The 18,173-nt window shown below is 36.2% G+C and overlaps 1 protein-coding gene across 4 annotated transcripts in view; it reads left to right on the forward strand.

Moving 5' to 3' along the window:
- Positions 1-18,173, forward strand: part of LOC123878619 (nitric oxide synthase-like protein) — a 129,410-nt gene that overhangs the window by 78,386 nt on the left and 32,851 nt on the right. For 2 of the 4 annotated variants that reach the window (XR_006798851.1, XM_045925925.1), the window contains exons 1-3: positions 6,913-7,287; positions 10,575-10,711; positions 11,082-11,244. Coding sequence is in view for 3 of the 4 variants with exons in the window: in XM_045925925.1 (XP_045781881.1) it covers positions 7,000-7,287; positions 10,575-10,711; positions 11,082-11,244 (588 nt within the window). In the remaining variant the exon portion in view is untranslated. Of the gene's footprint in view, positions 1-6,912; positions 7,288-10,574; positions 10,712-11,081; positions 11,245-18,173 lie in introns of those variants that run through there. The other 2 variants (XM_045925946.1, XM_045925938.1) reach the window with 1 other exon arrangement.

Here is an 18,173-nt window from a genome sequence, read left to right on the forward strand (position 1 = left end):
TTTTTATAATGCAGCTTATCTTTTAAAAACTTCTTTTAAGAACATTATGATTTGAGCTTTTCTTTCTCTGCATCGTTATCTCATTATCTCTACTAATCACCGGCCCACTAGTAATTTCTCAAAATGAGAAGGGCTTAGTCCAAAATCCTCTACGAACGCCACGTGTAAAATGCAGATGTAGACTTCGCACACCTTTGAGGACATTATAGAGAACTCTCAGGCATGCAGCTTTCCTCATGATATTTTTCTTCAGCTTTGTTCAATTAAGTGATATATTTTAATTGTTTAAAACACATATGACTCCAAAAAGTGACGTTCAGACCCCTGAACGTGACGCCGAAAACTTAACAACTAAGTTATCACCGATTAATTAGTCAAATTCAGACATCTAAAGTCGGTCACCCATCTAGATACTGACTTATGTCATTGTTGCTTAACTAGCGCAATTGACTATTACATGGTGTAGCAACTAGCATGTACCACCCTCGCAGTGTAGACAGATGTATGTAAGTCAAAAGCTCATAAGTATAGTTCCTAGATATAGCCCTATGATATAGCCACATACAGGTCAAATGATTCGAGGGTGTAATATCTACTCTGTGGCCGGAATTACCTATACGTCACCAGGATAATTGTTTTACGAAACGCCTGGGGTTGAGTTAGTTTACATATAGATACCTATTAGGTATTAAATATCGTGCTTCTGTCGTAGATGGAATTCTTTGAAAATTAGCCCGCGAAATTCAAATTTAATTTGGTTTTTCACAATTTGTAAACTAATACGACAACGTAGGCTTATGGTTATTTTATTTGCGACAATGTCAATATCATCCTCACAGGTTTATATAAAAGTCTTTACTTGAAAAGGTCCAGTTTAAGAAATAAATTAAAGTATCGACTATTCTCACAAATTAGTCGATACTTTAATTTATTTCTTTTTTAGCAGGTTTAGAGCAGGTATTAAAAAACAAAAACCCACGAAGACGACAAGCTAGTACAATCTTAAAATAGCTACTAATAATATTATAAAGTTTTTTGTCCAACGCGTGTCTTATCTACGATCCTCGGGAACACCGAAATTGCTTATTAATCGAACTGCGCTACATTTGAGAGGGTCGAACCGATAATAGGACTTGAATTTATTTACTCGATAAATTGTTATTAGGTTGGTCCATCGCACGTCAAATCTCGAATGTTGAGTAGAGTTATAATTTGTATGTTCATAAATAATACACTTACCTAGAGCGCAACACAGTATACGAATGAAACACAGCAGCAACATAACATACAGAGAAAAAATACAAAAATTTACAATAATATTTACTTACAAGTGTAAATTTAAAATTAATAACACCCCCGACAAGTGAAGGTTAAAGTAACTAGAAAAGAGCTGATAATTTTCAAACGGCCGAACCGATTTTCTTAGATTATAGCTAAGAACACTCTCGATCAAGCCACCTTTCAAACAAAAAAAAAACTGAATTAAAATCGGTTCATTCGTTTAGGAGCTACGATGCCACAGACAGATACACACGTCAAACTTATAATACCCCACTTTTTGGGTCGGGGGTTAAAAATACGCCGCGGCGCCGGACCGACACGGGACGGCGTAGCACGGGAGTGACACGCCGCAAACTTCCTATACTGAGAATTTCTTAACAGAAAATCCAAAACATATAATATAGTAAAATTGTTTTTCTGTCACTTGGTATATTTTAATGTTGTAGTACATAATACATATGTATTTATAAACTCAGAATTTTCTCCTCTTTCATTTGACACCCCACTCGATACAATAGCAAAAAAAATAATTTTGGAGACCCCCACTTTTTTTCATGTAATCCGTGCGTCATTTTTTTCGTATAAAATGTTGCCTATGTCACCCGGACCTTTACGACGAATCGATTGACACCTCACCTCATTCATCAAAATCGGCCCAGTAGTTTAGGCGCTACGGTGGAACACATAGAATCTGGATACAAACATACACACACACACACATACAAACACAGTACACACATACATAAATAGATTTCTAAAATCATAACCCTTCCTTTTGGCTTTGCCGCAGTCGGGTAACAAGGCAGTTAGAGACAAATAAAGAGTACCGAAGCCGCCACCTCGCTTTTTTGTCGGGTAGAAGTATTTATCTTGTCCCTCAGCCAGGGTCCATTATTTGTAGTAATTGGAGGAGCATCCAGATTGCGATATAAATCATGAGCCCGAAATCATAAATCCGTTAATTTGTCGACGTCAACAAGAGAACGTTACATTACTCTTTTTTTAGAAATTAATTAGTCTTGATTTCGGTGTTTTATTTAATTAGAGCAGAAAGGAGCTTTTTTATTTGGTTGAAATCGACTTTAAATAGAACTAAGTTACTAATTATTACTGAACGATTAAATTACGTTTATGGATAATGCTAAATTTAAATTCAATAAATTTGTTAGAAAACTTGGTTTATCTTTTTAGATGTACTTAGGTAATGTAGGTAACAATTGTGATTTTACAGCATTTTGAATTTGTTTCATTAGTTAAAGGTCAGACTGGGATTTAAAATCCCGTTCCCCGTTGGATACGAATTTCATATACTTAATATGTATTTAGTAACATTCGAAAATTACTGTTTTTTTTTCTTTGCAAAAATAGATTTTCTAGCGCAGACGAAAATATAACATTACGCTCATCAATTTTAGTAATGGGCTAAATGAATACGTAGCGAAAAATATTTCATAAAAGTAAGGCAATAAAACACACGAGATGTAAGGATTACTTCTAAAAGGTCGAGCTTTTTTCCCCTTTTACGTAGCTTCACGTATTCTTACAAACTTTCTTTGAAATGGGTTAAATATCATGGACCTTAAGTCACCCAGATTTGCTCGAGGCAATTTGTGTCATTGTAATCCCTCTTTCTTGTGACACAACTTTAACTTTAGTCTCTGTGCCATAAAATAACTCAATTACATCCAGTTTAAGTGTTAGTAGGTTGAAGTACAACACTAATTTTTAATCGAAGGTATTGAAATGTTATTATAATATTTTGACACTTAAATTTTGAAGGTCGTTAAACTTTAGGATTATCGAGTTCCTTTGAAGCAAGATATAGTGAGTTTTCCCTATAAAAAGGAAAAGGAAAAATTACTAAAAGATTTTCATTGTTCGAGATTATTTGACAGAAATATTATTAATGAAAGCACTGTTCCGCTATTATTTAATGGCTGAAATTAGTGATCAATTACTACAACTTAGGGAGGAACCTACTATCAGGGAGGTTATCCAACTAGATCTAGAAGAACTATATCAATCAACACACTCTCCATGATATGCTTACTGAAATATTTAGTGACTAATAACTTACTAAGATTCTGAAATATTTTTTCAAGTTTGGTATCTTCTGAGGGTTTAGAATATTTTCCTTTTATGTGGGCACCTTTGGAATGTACCTGAAATATTAATTACGTTCATGATAGAGCTGCTAACATCTCAGAGGTGGCAAACGTATTAATACTTGAGTCGATATCCGAGGTGGTTTGCTATGAAATACGCCTTTCGATATCTTGTAATAAATAAGTAATGTTTTATTCGCTGGAATGTGGGTAAATAAATAAAAACATGAAATAGAACTACCTACTCAGCTGTATTAAAAATTGAAATAGCTGTGTGCTCACGATTTTGCGCAGTGTTTTACTTTTCCATAGATACTCCTTTCAGATTATTTAGTCCAAAGATAGTTAATCAGGAAAAATTAATAATTGTAATAATCTAGCCTAAAATAATAAAACATAAATATTTATTCTTAATCCTAGTAATGTCGATTCAAAAGCACTTGTAAAAGTTTAATTGAATAAAAATATTTTGAATGAATATTTTGAATTTGAATGTCACAGATGTGAAATTTTGGATGTTGGTTACACTTTGACGCCACAATGATTGAACTGATTTGGCTGAAATTTGAAATTAAGATAATTTATACCGTGACTTAACACATGGATACTTTCTGTTCTAAAAATTAAAAAAATCCACCAGTTTAAAAAAAACCTTTAGGCATCCAAGCAGGCTGAGTTGCAGGCATTATCTAATTTTATACATATATATAGATATACAGGCATTATATATTTCAAAATGAGAGAGACCATTACTCGTTGAATCAGAAATCTTTCATTATATGTCGTTGTCAACATAAAACAAAAATTGTATAAAAAACCTTTCTTCAGAAACAATTTTAAAGAAGGGTCAGTATTTAGAACGCGGTTCAGTTAATAACCATAGAGTTTGTAATATACCAGAGCCACCAAACGCATAATAAACATGCAGCCACAAGGATTATGCTGATACAAGTTATGAGTACGACACCTAATGAATATTTATATCTTGTGTGGGCGTCTCTGGAATAATCCCAACCCGGCCAACACTAATGTAGAAACTTAAAATATGAGTAACTTGAGTAGTTTTATAAAAACTCAAGATTTTGGTAAAAAACTAGCTATCCGCCCCAGCGTTGCACGGGTGCAATCATTATCTAATGAAGAAACTGAAAAGTGTATTGAGATTATCATATTTTTTTATCATATCCGACTTTTCTTTAATAATATTTTATAATATCCTTCTTCGCTAACGAATAGTAGAGCCAATAAACCTAAAAGTTGAATATTTGATTTTATTTGACTACTAATTTCAGTAATAAAAAAACAATACGAGAAACTATTTTACTTAGTCTAAACTTAGTAGATTAACTTATTTTTTTTTTTAGTTTTATATTTAGAGCTAGACCGGTGTACATCTTTGTTTTCTCTATAGTTCACCGATCACGGTGTATTGAGCTTACACGCACGATTAACTTTTTTATTAATACCCAACGGCTAGGAATAAAGCTTTACGCTGGTATTCACTTTGCCACACGTTACAAGATATAGTAATATTTATCACAAAGATTCATTAAAAATAACGGCATAAAAGTTAGGAACTTCTAACAGTACGTCGAGGCCCCGACGTCACTGGCAGGCGTCAAATGTTAGTACATTCGACGCAGGTAGCCTTAAAGTAGCCCTATTTAACCCCCGACCCAAAAAGAGGGGTGTTATAAGTTTGACGTGTGTATCCGTGTATCTGTCTGTGGCATCGTAGCTCCTAAACTAATGAACCGATTTTAATTTAGTTTTTTTTTGTTTGAAAGGTGGCTTGATCGAGAGTGTTCTTAGCTATAATTCAAGAAAATTGGTTTAGCTGTTTGAAAGTTATCAGCTCTTTTCTAGTTACTGTAACCTTCACTTGTCGGGGGTGTTATAAATTTTTAATTTACACTTGTTTACTTTGATTCTACGTCACTATAGCCATTTGACATAATTATCGTCGACTCAGCAGCTTAATTGCGGTACAGTGACAGCTTCAATATCACGATCGCAATCACCTCTGATTGGTTGACGCTCGCTCACTATTGGCTGCAATCCATTGTTGCAACAGGAATACCATTTTAGTCAATCACAGTAATTGTGATTGTAATAATGATCGATATAGGTTTTTGGGAATCGACCTACAGGATCAAACCGTGAGTTCCCTCACTCTATTTCACTCTGGCACTACACTATATAAAAATCTTCTAAAATACGGTTAAATCAATCCATTGTATAAGTTTGTTATAAGTGTTATGACTTTACGAAACAATCGCTGTATGAACGATAATAATAATAACATTATAAGATAATAGTCAAAGCCGACCCTTGGCGTGGGACCGAATATAAAAACATTATTATTTTCATTTCCGAAAGCGAGTCGGGCGAAAGGTTTCATTTTCTGATACAAATTGTTTCTCTTTCTTTTCAATGGAATTACGTTACTCACTTTGGCGGTATTTCTGATTATTTTTTGAAAGGATACAGTAAGGCGCAACGCACACCGGTAGAGCTGACCGTGCTTCAACTTTCTTGATAACAAATCGAACTAGTTTTATTACTTACTTTAGCATAGACAATGTGCTCTCAAGCCTTCCACATTTCTTCTGAGTTTTGGCTCAGAATATATTATAGTAGTAGAGGTTTCGGTAATTTGATTTCAACCACATGACAAACTTTATAAAACTAAGTTTAAGTTGTTATCAAAAGACTCCTCCACTCGGCATACGGCGTGAATGCGTTTTTTAAAGAAATAACAAAATTAAAATTATGGCATCATAGCCTGAAGCATGCAGATTTCCTCACGATGTTTTTCTTCACCGCTGTACATAACTATGTAATAGTATAACATAACTATATCTAATAATAGAAGATACATATCTAAGACAAATCAATGAGCAGATACATGACGAAACTTTAAGAGTTCTTTGTCCACTCTCTCTGCGTCGTCGTTTTAATTCGTGACTCGTCATGGACGTGTAAATATTTATAAATGTATGCATGGATGCAAGCGACTTCGTCCGCGTGGATTTAGGTTTTCAAAGATCCCGTGGGAACTGTTTGATTTTCCGGGAAAAAAAGTTGCCTATGTCAATTACAGGGACGCAAGCTACCTCGGTACTTCATATAAATCGGTTAAGCGGTATCCCTTAGGAACTCTTTGATTTTCCGGGATAAAAAGTAGCTTATGTCCGTCCCCGGGATATAAGCTAACCCCGTACCAAATTTCGTCAGAATCGGTTAAGCTGTTGGGCCGTGAAAAGGTAGCAGACATACAGACAGACAGGCACACGTTCGCATTTATAATATTAAGTATGGATTAGTATATATTATATAACGATTTTGAATTAATTGAACAATGTTATGCTGCTTATCATTCCATCATTTCTGTTCCCCCGATGCACCTTACGAATCGTTTGTAAATATTATTTAAAATTTACATACTATACGCTCGCCAAAGATGATAAAACTGTTATAAATACAACACTAACACCTACTTATGATTAGTTCACCGCGAATGTGTTTCAACTTAATAACTTGTAATGCCCACACAAAGTAGACAAAACTTCACTCAATGCGAGTGAGCACCGACGGGTGACACTGCCAAAAAATGGCTCCCGGTGTAATAAAAAATTCACACACAAATAATACATTAGAAGCAATAGCGCATGAAGAAGGCCTCATTAAAGAACTAGCCAAGGAAGCATGCCCTATCGGCCATCTTGATTTGGCCGATAATGAAAAAAATGGCGTGAACGGGAATGAAGATGTTAAGATACGAATAACTAAGTTGGATAAGAAGGTGCCCCGTAAAGTCGCCAGGCCGAAAGTGTTGAAGAACAATGAGTCGAAGGAATATTTGTATGACCGGCTTTATGAAACGACTTCTCCGAGGGTGGTGAGTAACATTAAAATTTAATAAGAGTGATATTTTTGATAAAAAAAGAGCGGATAAGAATTTTAGTTGTACCCATAGGAAATGAAAATAAGCTTTAAATAAGCTTTAGAAGCTGATACTATGAGCGTGGTAAGTTTTAAATTTAATTTTTAAATTTAAAACTTATAGATAATTCTTTTGGTTGGTTATCAAAGGTTTAATATACATTTTGTTAAAATTCATCTCCGCATTATAACGCGACATATTTGAAGAAGTATTGTTTGCATGGCTAACGCGAGCTTAGACAAACGCAAACGCGTAGTATGTAAATAAACGTACATTTTATGCTTAGATTAGTCTCGTTATTGATGTTTGACCTAAAATAAAAAGATATGAGTCCCACAATCACATTATTTGCATCATCATTCTCAAGTCTCAACCCATATCGGCCCTCACCTGAGCAGGGGTCTCCTCCCAGAATGAGATTTGACTACACTGGCAAAGTGCGGATTGGCACTTGGCAGGCTTCACACGCCTTTGGAAAAATTATGGAAATCTTTCAGGTATGCAGATTTCCTTACGATATCTTTCCTTTGCGTGAACGTTAAAGCAAGTGATATTGAATTGCTTGAAATTCCAGGGTTCGATCTTCACATAAGTTCCCGGGATTGAACCCTGGAATTTCCTCCTCCTCCTCTAAATGAAGAGCGGACGTCTTAACCACTAGGCTATCTAGGGGGGTCTTTTAACGTTGCGCTTTCCGGTGCGAGGTTTCTGGCAGGTCGTAATAAAAAATATACAACTGAGTAAGCAGTGCATTTATGTCTCTATTACCTGCACGCCATTGTGCCCTACCCATTGCCACTCCAGCTTCGCACCCGTTAGCTATGTCGGTTACTCTAGTTTTTCTACGGATCTTCTCATTTCTGATTTGATCACGTAGATAAACTCTAAGCATAGCTCTCTCCATCGCCCGCTATTAGTCTGTGTCATAACTTACCATTGATACATCTTATGACTTCTAGTTTCATACCTAATTATTATTTAAACCATACAGTAATTGTTTTTTTTTTTCACTATAGGTAAGCGCTTGACCACAATCACACCTGATGTAGGTTTAAAGATATAAAACAGAAGAAATAATTGTACCATTGCGAAGGACAAACAAAACAATAAAAGATTCAAGAGCACACTTTCACGCTTGTTAAGCTATCTCATGTGTTTAGTCTTATCAAAATAACTGACCAAGTTTACTTTGTTCTTTACAAACTAGACAAAGATGACGCGAAGTTTTGTTTGAGATTTTTTATTTTATTTTACTGCGCAATGAATTTATAACCAAAACAGTTTTTTTTTAATTTCTGTGTGTCTGTTTGTCTGTGCACGCATCACGCTAAAACTACTTACCGGATTTGAATTCAACTTGGCGTTCTTATAATTAGGTACTCTGGGTTTTTATCAAGAAAAACAAAAAGTTCTTTCGGGATAGAGAATGAAATGTTTTGTCAAATCTGAACCGGTTTTATCAGGAATAAAAAGTTGCCTATGTCAATTAAAGGGACGTAAGCTACCTCGGTACCAAATTTCATACAAATCAAACATTTCATTTAAACATGAAGCGGATGGGTTTTTGGGAATCCCGTGGGAACTCTTTGATTTCCGGTATAAAAGTAGCCTATGGCCGTCCTCGGGATATAAGCTAACCCTGCATCTAATTTCGTCAAAATCGGTTAAGCTGTTGGGCCGTGAAAAGGTAGCAGACAGACAGACAGACACACTTTCGCATTTATAATATTAGTATGGATTACCAGGTATTAGTGACCGGAATGTACTCTCCGAGTCGTGGAGGATACTGGATGGCCAAATCTGAACTTCTAAACCATTCTATCTATCCAATTAGTGACATTGGTCAACGTTGCTTACCCGATGTAATCGACTAATATTATGTGTTATTGCTACTAGGCCACACGTCTCTCAGTATTTTCTATAATTCTCATAAAATAATATAGACTATCATATTTACTGAAATTTTTATTTTGGACGCTGGCCGGAAGACGTTAAGGATATTTATGGCTTTCAGAAGTATACGTAGGTACAAAGGAAAAGTTTTACTATAAAATGGCACTGAATTATACCTGGGCATTTCAAGAATAAGCAGTATAAAACCCATACCTACTAATATTATAAATATAAAAGTGTGTCTATCTGACTTTCTGTTACTCATCCGTTTAACAGATTTCGATGTTTGGTACATAGATAGTTTACCTATATCCCGGAGACGGGCATAGATTACTTTTCATCCCGGAAAATCAAAGAGTTTCCATCGGTAACTCTCTAGGCCTTTGAGTATCCATGCAAAAAATCGCGCTGATCCGTTGATCCGTTGCGACGTGATTGAAAGACAAGGCGAAAAAAAAAGATTCCGACGAATTGAGAACCTCCTCCCTTTTTTGAAAGTCGGTTAAACAAAAAAACAGGCACTTTTGCATCTATAGTATGGGTAGTTATTTAAGTTATCTAATTTTATTAATCTTTTTATATGTATTTGTTCCATATACTCCAATACTTATTTATTGAGAGGTAGCCCTATTTCCTACTTAGTATAGATTTAGTGCCCATCACTTTCAATGACCTACCTATTCGTAATCGTGTTCAGTATTCGTACGCGCAATCAGTAAGCCCATACCTACGGGAACATTATTCACTTTTATGGACTATTTTCTTTATGAACATCGTAAAACGATTGAAAGACGTGCTTTTCACGAAAATTGACGGAATTCGGTAAAAGTTTTAACAACCTAATAGGGACTGCTTGAGACAATACATTACCTATAGTAGCGTCAGGTCGAGATGGCAATCGAGGTATGAGGTCACGTCACCCGAGCTATCCCGCACCGAGTTAGCGTGGGGGTTGTGCGGGTGTGCGGAGCGTTCCCACCCAGATTGCCATGTCGACCTGTCGCGAACTACAGTTGTAAGCAATGACATTTTATACATTAGGTACTAGCCACAGTACTAGCTCATTCACCCGGCTTCGCTTGGGTGAAATTTGATATGTCTATACATATATCTTTTATATTATAAAAGATTAGCTAATGCTCGCGACTTCATCCACCTGGCCTACGCTAATTGCAACAAAGCCTAATTTTACCCCCTTAGGGGTTGAATTTTCAAAAATCCATTTTAGCGGATGTCTACGTCATAATAGATTATATTATCTGTCCAGTAGTTGGAGCTGGGCGTTGATAGATCAGTCAATCAGGTTTGTTCGTTTTGTGCATTTTAGTACCTATATTGTTTGTCCACAGCCTACACTATGCAACGAGAGAGCATGCCTGGGCAGCCTCATGGCGATACCGGGCCGGGGTGACGTGCCGCGGAGCCCAGAAGAAGTCCTTAGCGACGCAAAAGACTTTCTTGGACAATACTTCGCCTCTATACGAAGGTAAATACCAAAAAAATATGGTAAGAGAAAAAGAAGATAAAAGTTAACATAACTTAGACTGTAGCACATGAAAACTATGTAAAGTGATCCGTGTAAACACTTTGACTTTCACGTGCAGCTCCTCGAGAAGTAAATTATGTGTGCTTTATTATAGACATATTGATTCGTAGTTTGGCTCTAAGTATTGTGTGCACGGTCTGTACCTAACTTTATTGTTAGGTCGCAAAAAGGCAGTAAATATAGAGTTTATTCCCTTTTTATTGGAAAGGATGGCAACCTTCAGGTTGGGCCAATTTTCGATAGTAATTATTATGAATAATCCATATCCAAACTAACACTATAGATGTGAAAGTGTGTCTGTCTGTCACAGGGCCAACACCGTAGCTCATGAAGCTCGCTGGAAGACGGTACAGGAGGAGGTGGTGAAAACTGGCACCTACCAGCTGACTACCACAGAGCTGGTGTTTGGAGCTAAGCTGGCTTGGAGGAATGCGAGCCGATGCATCGGCAGGATACAGTGGTCTAAACTTCAGGCAAGTGCACCATTTGTTTTATTTTCACAGATCCAACATCGTATTTCTGAGAAACTCGCTGGAGGACGGTACAGTAGGAGGTGAAGACTGCCACTTACTATTACCAAAGAACTGGTGTTTAGAGCTAGCTAGTGCAAAATTATGCTGGTGGTGAAATAGCCGCATCAATTATTTATTGCTACAATCTCAATTGTTGGGACTGGCTGAATTTATTGTATTCTTACTGCATCTATGCATTTCACGCAATAGTGAGAGAGTTTCAACCAATCAGAGGTAATAACAATCGTCACACTGCAGTCTGCTCAAACCATCGTGTTAGGTCGCACGGTCAAAGTCGCTCGAACGACTGCGCTGGTATATAGTGTGTTATCTATGCGACTGCGTAGGTTGCAGTGAAATTCCCGCATTACTGTCGAAGGAGAAAACGAAGAACATGAATTTAATATTGCATATGAATTATCAGAACTCACAATAAATAAGTCACACACACATACAGTTATAAATCCATACTTCTATACTTAATATTATAAATGCGAAAGTGTGTCTGTCTGTCCGTATGTCTGTCTGTCTGCCCGTCTGTCTGTCTGTCCATCTGTCTTTCTGTCTGTCTGTTAGCCTTTCACGGCCCAACAGTTCAACCGATTTTAATGAAATTTGGCATCTAGAGTTAACTTACATCCCGAGGATGGACATAAGCTTTTTATCCCGGAAAATCAAAGAGTTCCCACGGGATTCTTAAAGCCCCATCCGTTTTACCGATTTATATGAAATTTGGTACAGTTGCGTCCTAGTAATTGACATAGGCAACTTATGGTCCCGGAAAATCAAAGAGTTCCCACGGTATTTTTCAAAAAACCTAAATCCACGCGGATGAAGTCGCGGGCATCATCTAGTCAACTATAAGACCAAAACGTAAACGTAAAAGTTAGAAGTCGACAAATAATAGCCGAAGCCTCATCAACCACAACATACCACAGAGGCTCACTGTTATTACAAACTGATTACATTAGACTCCAAACTAATTCACCGCTAACATAAGAAACAATATTTACCTAAGTCTTAACTCCTAACTCCAGTTGAAACATAGTTGAAACAATCAATTCCTCGGTGTAAATAACAGGGACAAATTACTAACAATATAGTAGTTACATTGCGTATTGTGTAAGTAAACACTAAACACATTACATTTACAGGCAGTACGGCTTTATCTTTGTAAAGTTAGTTTCTCATGGGGCGTGAGAACACGTACCGAGCTGCTTCCCAATTTGTACACTCGTTCGATTCGACTCACAAGACGACGTGTTGTTGTGATGTGATATGATACGGTTAGATGAGAAAAACATAAAGTTATTGTCATTGATATAGCACTAAAAAGTGTTGTGCTGTGGTTTAGGCTGAAAGGCGGGCACACAGCGAACAAGGAGACAGCAGGGGTTTTAGCCGGTAAGAGTCCGGCACTACCCAATGGGGGTCCATGAGGATTTCCCCTGCAGCTGTATAAATAAAAAAAAACATCAAAGGGAACTGACTCATTGAATGTTTATTTGCAAACAATCAAGTGGTGAATATCTCGTGAAGAGCTAACTATAAAATTGATTCTCTGAAGTAAGCCTGTCAGTGGTGTTCTTTTTCGTCTTTTTTATTTATTCATAGTTGGACATAGCCCTCCTCATGCGCACGCCATTCTTCCCGATGTCGGGCGAGCCTCCTACAAGTTTTCCTGCAAACTTGGTAATGTCGTCGGACCAATGGAATAGTTTTTCCAATGTTCCTTTTTCCGGTACGTGGTTTCTATTTTGTAGCAAATGGTTCCATTGATTATCTGTGGTCATACAGAGATGCCTTGGCCGTTCCTATTTTGACCTGGAAGTGAAGAAGTCAGGTGACGTATTACTGAAATTAATAAACTTGAAAGGTATACCGGACTAAATTCAAATATGGCTAACTCACGATCGAAGGTTGTGACTCGCAACCACATGTTGTCCAAAATCAATTAAATAATCTTAATTTTGAGCATTAATAGCTTTGTGGAAAGTTTGTGCAGAACAGCCTACATTCTCATGTTATCACGCGTCGTGGAAAACCACTATTAGATGGCAAACATTGTTTGTGTGATTTAATATACAATGTTTGTATTGGGCTTAGAAACTTGTTGAAATCTGACGGCGAAAAGATATTTTATGTATACGAAAGTTTCAATCGAGTTTTGCTTGGATTTAATTGTGAGGTCGTAAGCTCTTACTAATCCTCTACAAACATTGTTTTAGTCCCCATTGGCTAATTTTATTGACAGGCTTTAGTTGCGGCCAGTTGGGAGCCAGTTAAGTAAAATTCTACAGGTAAATTGAAACGGTGTAGGATGCCGCGTTAAAATTAAATAGACGTTACTAACCAAAATTAAACCCCTAACTTACTGACTGACTGACTCATCATGACAGACCCGTCCAAACCCTTGGGACCTAGAAAGCTGAAACGCTCAGAAATTCCCTTTATAATAATATAGACAACGATTTAGGCTGGATTTGTAAGAAATCACTATGGGATAAATAAAAATAAATTGACGCGTGTATCATCACTGGAGAACGGCTGATTTGACCTTTTTTTTTTAAATCTCTCCGTGGACACTCTTTGATTTTTCGGGACAAAAAGTAGCCCTTACTATCCGAGTTGGATATATCGTTCCCCAAAATTCAAGCTTTTTCTGTACCAAAAGTCAAAATCAGTTAAATGGTTGAGACGTGAAAAGCTGACAGACAAACAAACAGACACAATAATACATTCTCATTTTTAATTAGTATAAATTAAACCAAATTAGTGTTTCTTGACGATAGTTCTTAGCATAATATTCTCCTTTCCGTACAGTCTTGTCGGTTTATAGCACCTATAAAGTTTAGGTCTCTAACAAATTCATTCGATTTTGACTTTGATTTGGAATGATGTTGATCCTTGTTCGGCGCCCAATCGCCCAACACTATGAAACTAAATTAATTTGCCGACTCTAATAAGAAAACTTCCATTTTCCCTTTCGACGCAAAAACACGGGCAATTACCTACTTACTTGTTTTAGGAAGTTGAACTATTCTAGGGATCCAATGGAAAAAAAAAGTTCGACGCTTCCTTCGCACTCCATCAATGTTCGAAGTACCAAAGTCAATTTAAACGCGCATTCTTTTACCTTAGTTGTGGAGTTCGAAGTTAAGAAATGTTGGTATAGCTATGTCACATATCAGTTATTTGACAAAGGAGGTGAGCTTGCTTTTTCTTCAGAAACAAATATAAAAAATAAGCAGATCAATAAATCAAAATTCCCGCCATTCTTGCAAGTTACACAGTTTAACAGAAAACTCATTTACTTATTAACCCCCGACCCAAAAAGAGGGGTGTTATAAGTTTGACGTGTGTATCTGTGTATCTGTCTGTGGCACCGTAGCGCCTAAACTTATGATGCGGGGTTCAAACCATAGAGGCGTATCCCTTATTTTTCAGGACAACAGGACAAAATATTGAATAACTTTATTGTTTTTCTTAACAATCATACGTCAATTTATCATTAATTTTCATTAGTTTACTCTGCGGTATTATTTTATGAGTTTAGATATTCAACTCCTCTATGAAGAGTCTAGAAATTAGATCATCAAACAATATAAACATCACTATAAATCATCTTAGTACGACGAACGCACGAAATATGCAGGATCAATTTATAGTTAACATAATATTGTAGAATACAGGCAATGGATCAATAAGACAATTGGAAATAACTACGTGTATCTATCTATCGGGTTTACATTGAATTACAAGAAAACGTATAAAATATATGGAGTAATTAGTTACGGTACGTCTCTGTAATATTTGTCCCAGCGTACAAATTACAATAATATTGTGTCGCCACGTAACAAATGACGTTTTGGAACAATTAGAGCCAGCGCACACATGATGCTTTTACAGTGGCAGACATCAATCATCCATGCAGATAACGTTCGACTTTGATGACAGTATCAGAGTGAACTGGAGTGAGGCAACTCTCGGTTTGAACCTGACTTAACCTGGGGTCGAAGCGCCGACGCTTTGTAAACAGTTCCCTAACTGTGACAGCGTCTCCAGTGCAGTTCTGTAGTCGCCGTGAGACTGCAATGATACTCTGACATATAATATTTTGATGTACCAAATCCAAACGCAACGAGATGCAAATCCATGGTCGAACATCGTTGTCGCCATAATATATTTTGAATTTTTATTATTGCCCATTATATTATATTATTGAAGTCAGTTTTATTCTTTTTTAGGGTTCCGTATCTCAAAAGGAAAAACGGATCCCTTATAGGATCACTTTGTTATCTGTTCGCCAGTCCGTCTGTCGTGTCTGTCAAGAAACTCTATAGGGTAGGTACAAAAAATCTTTGCAATTCTAATGAGTTAGATTAAAGTCCCGGCTTTTCTTATAATATACCTAAGTATAAAAAGCCTGCTAGGGTATTAAGGCCGAGGAAGTTAACATAATCAAACTCATAAGGAGATCATTTTGAAAATTGGTCTCAAGAAAGTTAAATTACGTTCACCATTACATACACTTCTTTTCCTAAATTACCATCATCATCAAAACTTTCATAATATCAGCCATAGTAATATTTTGTAAAACAGTCTTTTATACCTATTCTTCAGTCTAGATACTTATAGGTACTAAACAGAAAATAGTTTACTACTGATGCGATTTAAATCCACATTAAATTGAATGAAATAAGTGTGCAGGCAAAGAAATCAGGTATTTTGTTAAAATATGTATATTATTAGGACTACAGATTGAGGTATAGTATCAGCTGGCTATAATGACGGAAAGCGTACCACCAACTTTAAACAATGAATGAATGAATGAATGAATGAATGAATGAATGAATATACTTTTATTGTACACCACAAAATTAGTACAGAAAAACACATACAAAGCTCAACAAAATATAGGTACAATTATTTGGCGGCCTTATCGCTACCTAGCGATCTCTTCCAGGCAACCAAAATGGTCCAAAGGATATAGCTATAGATATTAGAGGTAGGTGGTGTAAGTATACATTTACATTTATATATAATATTAGAATAAATAAATATATAAATAAATACATAGAAACATGTTAAAATTTAAATAATGTACTAAATAATAAAATACATAATATAGACTAAAAAAATAATAATAAATAAATATGATATATAGATAAATAATAAATCCTCATACTATTATTAAGACTAGTAAAATATGTTCCAATAAATCCGATAATGCTAAAGTGATAGTGACAAATAGTGATCTTTCACCAGCCTCTTAAAGATATTGATGGACTTAGCCTCCCTGATTACGAGAGGCAAGGCATTCCACAATTTAATAGATTGAACTGTGAAGGATTTATTGAAAAAGGAAGAAGAATGTGAAGGCGTCCTTAAAATAAGCTTCCTAGAGGTGCGGAGAACTTGTCCCGGACGCGCTGCAAATTCAAATTTCTCCTTCAAGTAAGGAGGAGAAGAAGGGTGAAACAATACACAGTACAGAATAGAAAGGATATGTAAGTTCCGGCGAAGTCGGATGGGTAACCACTTGAGACGAGACCGAAAATGAGACACATGGTCATATTTGCGCAACCCAAATATGAACCGAATACTAGTGTTTTGAAGTCTCTCAAGCTTGTTTAACTGATCTTCTGTTAAGTTAATATAACTTGCGTCGGCATAATCAAGGATAGGAAGAAGTAAAGTCTGTGCTAACATAATTTTAGTAGGAATTGGAAGAAATGATTGTAGACGACGCAAAGAGCTCAGAGATGCAAAAGTCTTCCTGCTAATCTGTTTTAAGTGATTCGTCCAACCTAAATTGCAATTCTTATGTATCCCCAGATTTTTAACGGAATCACAATATGGGATGACAATACCATTGTACTCGATGGGAGGAAGCGTAAACCAATCAATTTTTGAGATAAGGTTCCGACTGCCAATAATTATTATTACAATCACTAATTGTTGAAAAATAATTCTAAAGAACATCGAGGTTTTTTCTTTGGAGCAACAACATGCAACTATGTGGCATGCTACTCGTTTAACTAGTAACAATAATTTTGCGACCTGCAACTCAAGACAACATTGTGCTGTAGAATTGAAATATTACGGTATGGCCTGCCAATGATTCTAGTTATATGTACCGTTTGAATTATAGTACCTGCAGCATGCCGCCATATCGCACTATGTTGCTTTGGAGTAAACTGGAGTGGATTGATAATAAAGTGCATATGTATTGAAATACTTAGTAATGCTGAACGATGAGGTTAAGCTCGTGTGCATGGAAATCATGGAACCATATTTATAGGTCAGTATCTTATGGAAAATATCCCCTATAAGTAGGTACTACGTACCCATTTGCTTTTAAGTACTTATTAATATTTGTTTTGAACTCGCGTAAAAGCCTAGAGGGGAAGCAAGAAAATTGAACTTTTTCTTAATAATAAATAATTAGTACGCCTGATCGAGTCGCCAACATAACGACGTTTCGAGTAATTTATTCATTTGCCTCATTCACCGCCTTCGGGTTTACATCGGAATTACTAGGAGGAGTTTTAAGTCGTCCTGCAGGGCGATTCAGAACACTTCGATAACATAACGAATCGATTCGATTCGGTATCGATCTCGAATCGAACAAATTTTATCGTGCAATTCAGAACGTTCGACAAAAGGATTCGATTCGATTTCGATTACGGTACCGTTTTCGATAAGAAACATTGCGATTACATGTGCATTTATAAAGTATGTTATGTTACCAAAATTTTACTTGTTTTTAAATTCAAGTTAAACATTAAAAAATAACTTTTATTCATCTTGAAGGTAATTTAAGTCATTACTTAAAATGATAGCTTATTAAATTATTGATTTCGAGAGAAAAACATCGAAATGTACTA

Source organism: Maniola jurtina, chromosome 3, assembly GCF_905333055.1.
Source record: "Maniola jurtina chromosome 3, ilManJurt1.1, whole genome shotgun sequence".
In the NCBI taxonomy this organism is placed as follows: domain Eukaryota; kingdom Metazoa; phylum Arthropoda; class Insecta; order Lepidoptera; family Nymphalidae; genus Maniola; species Maniola jurtina.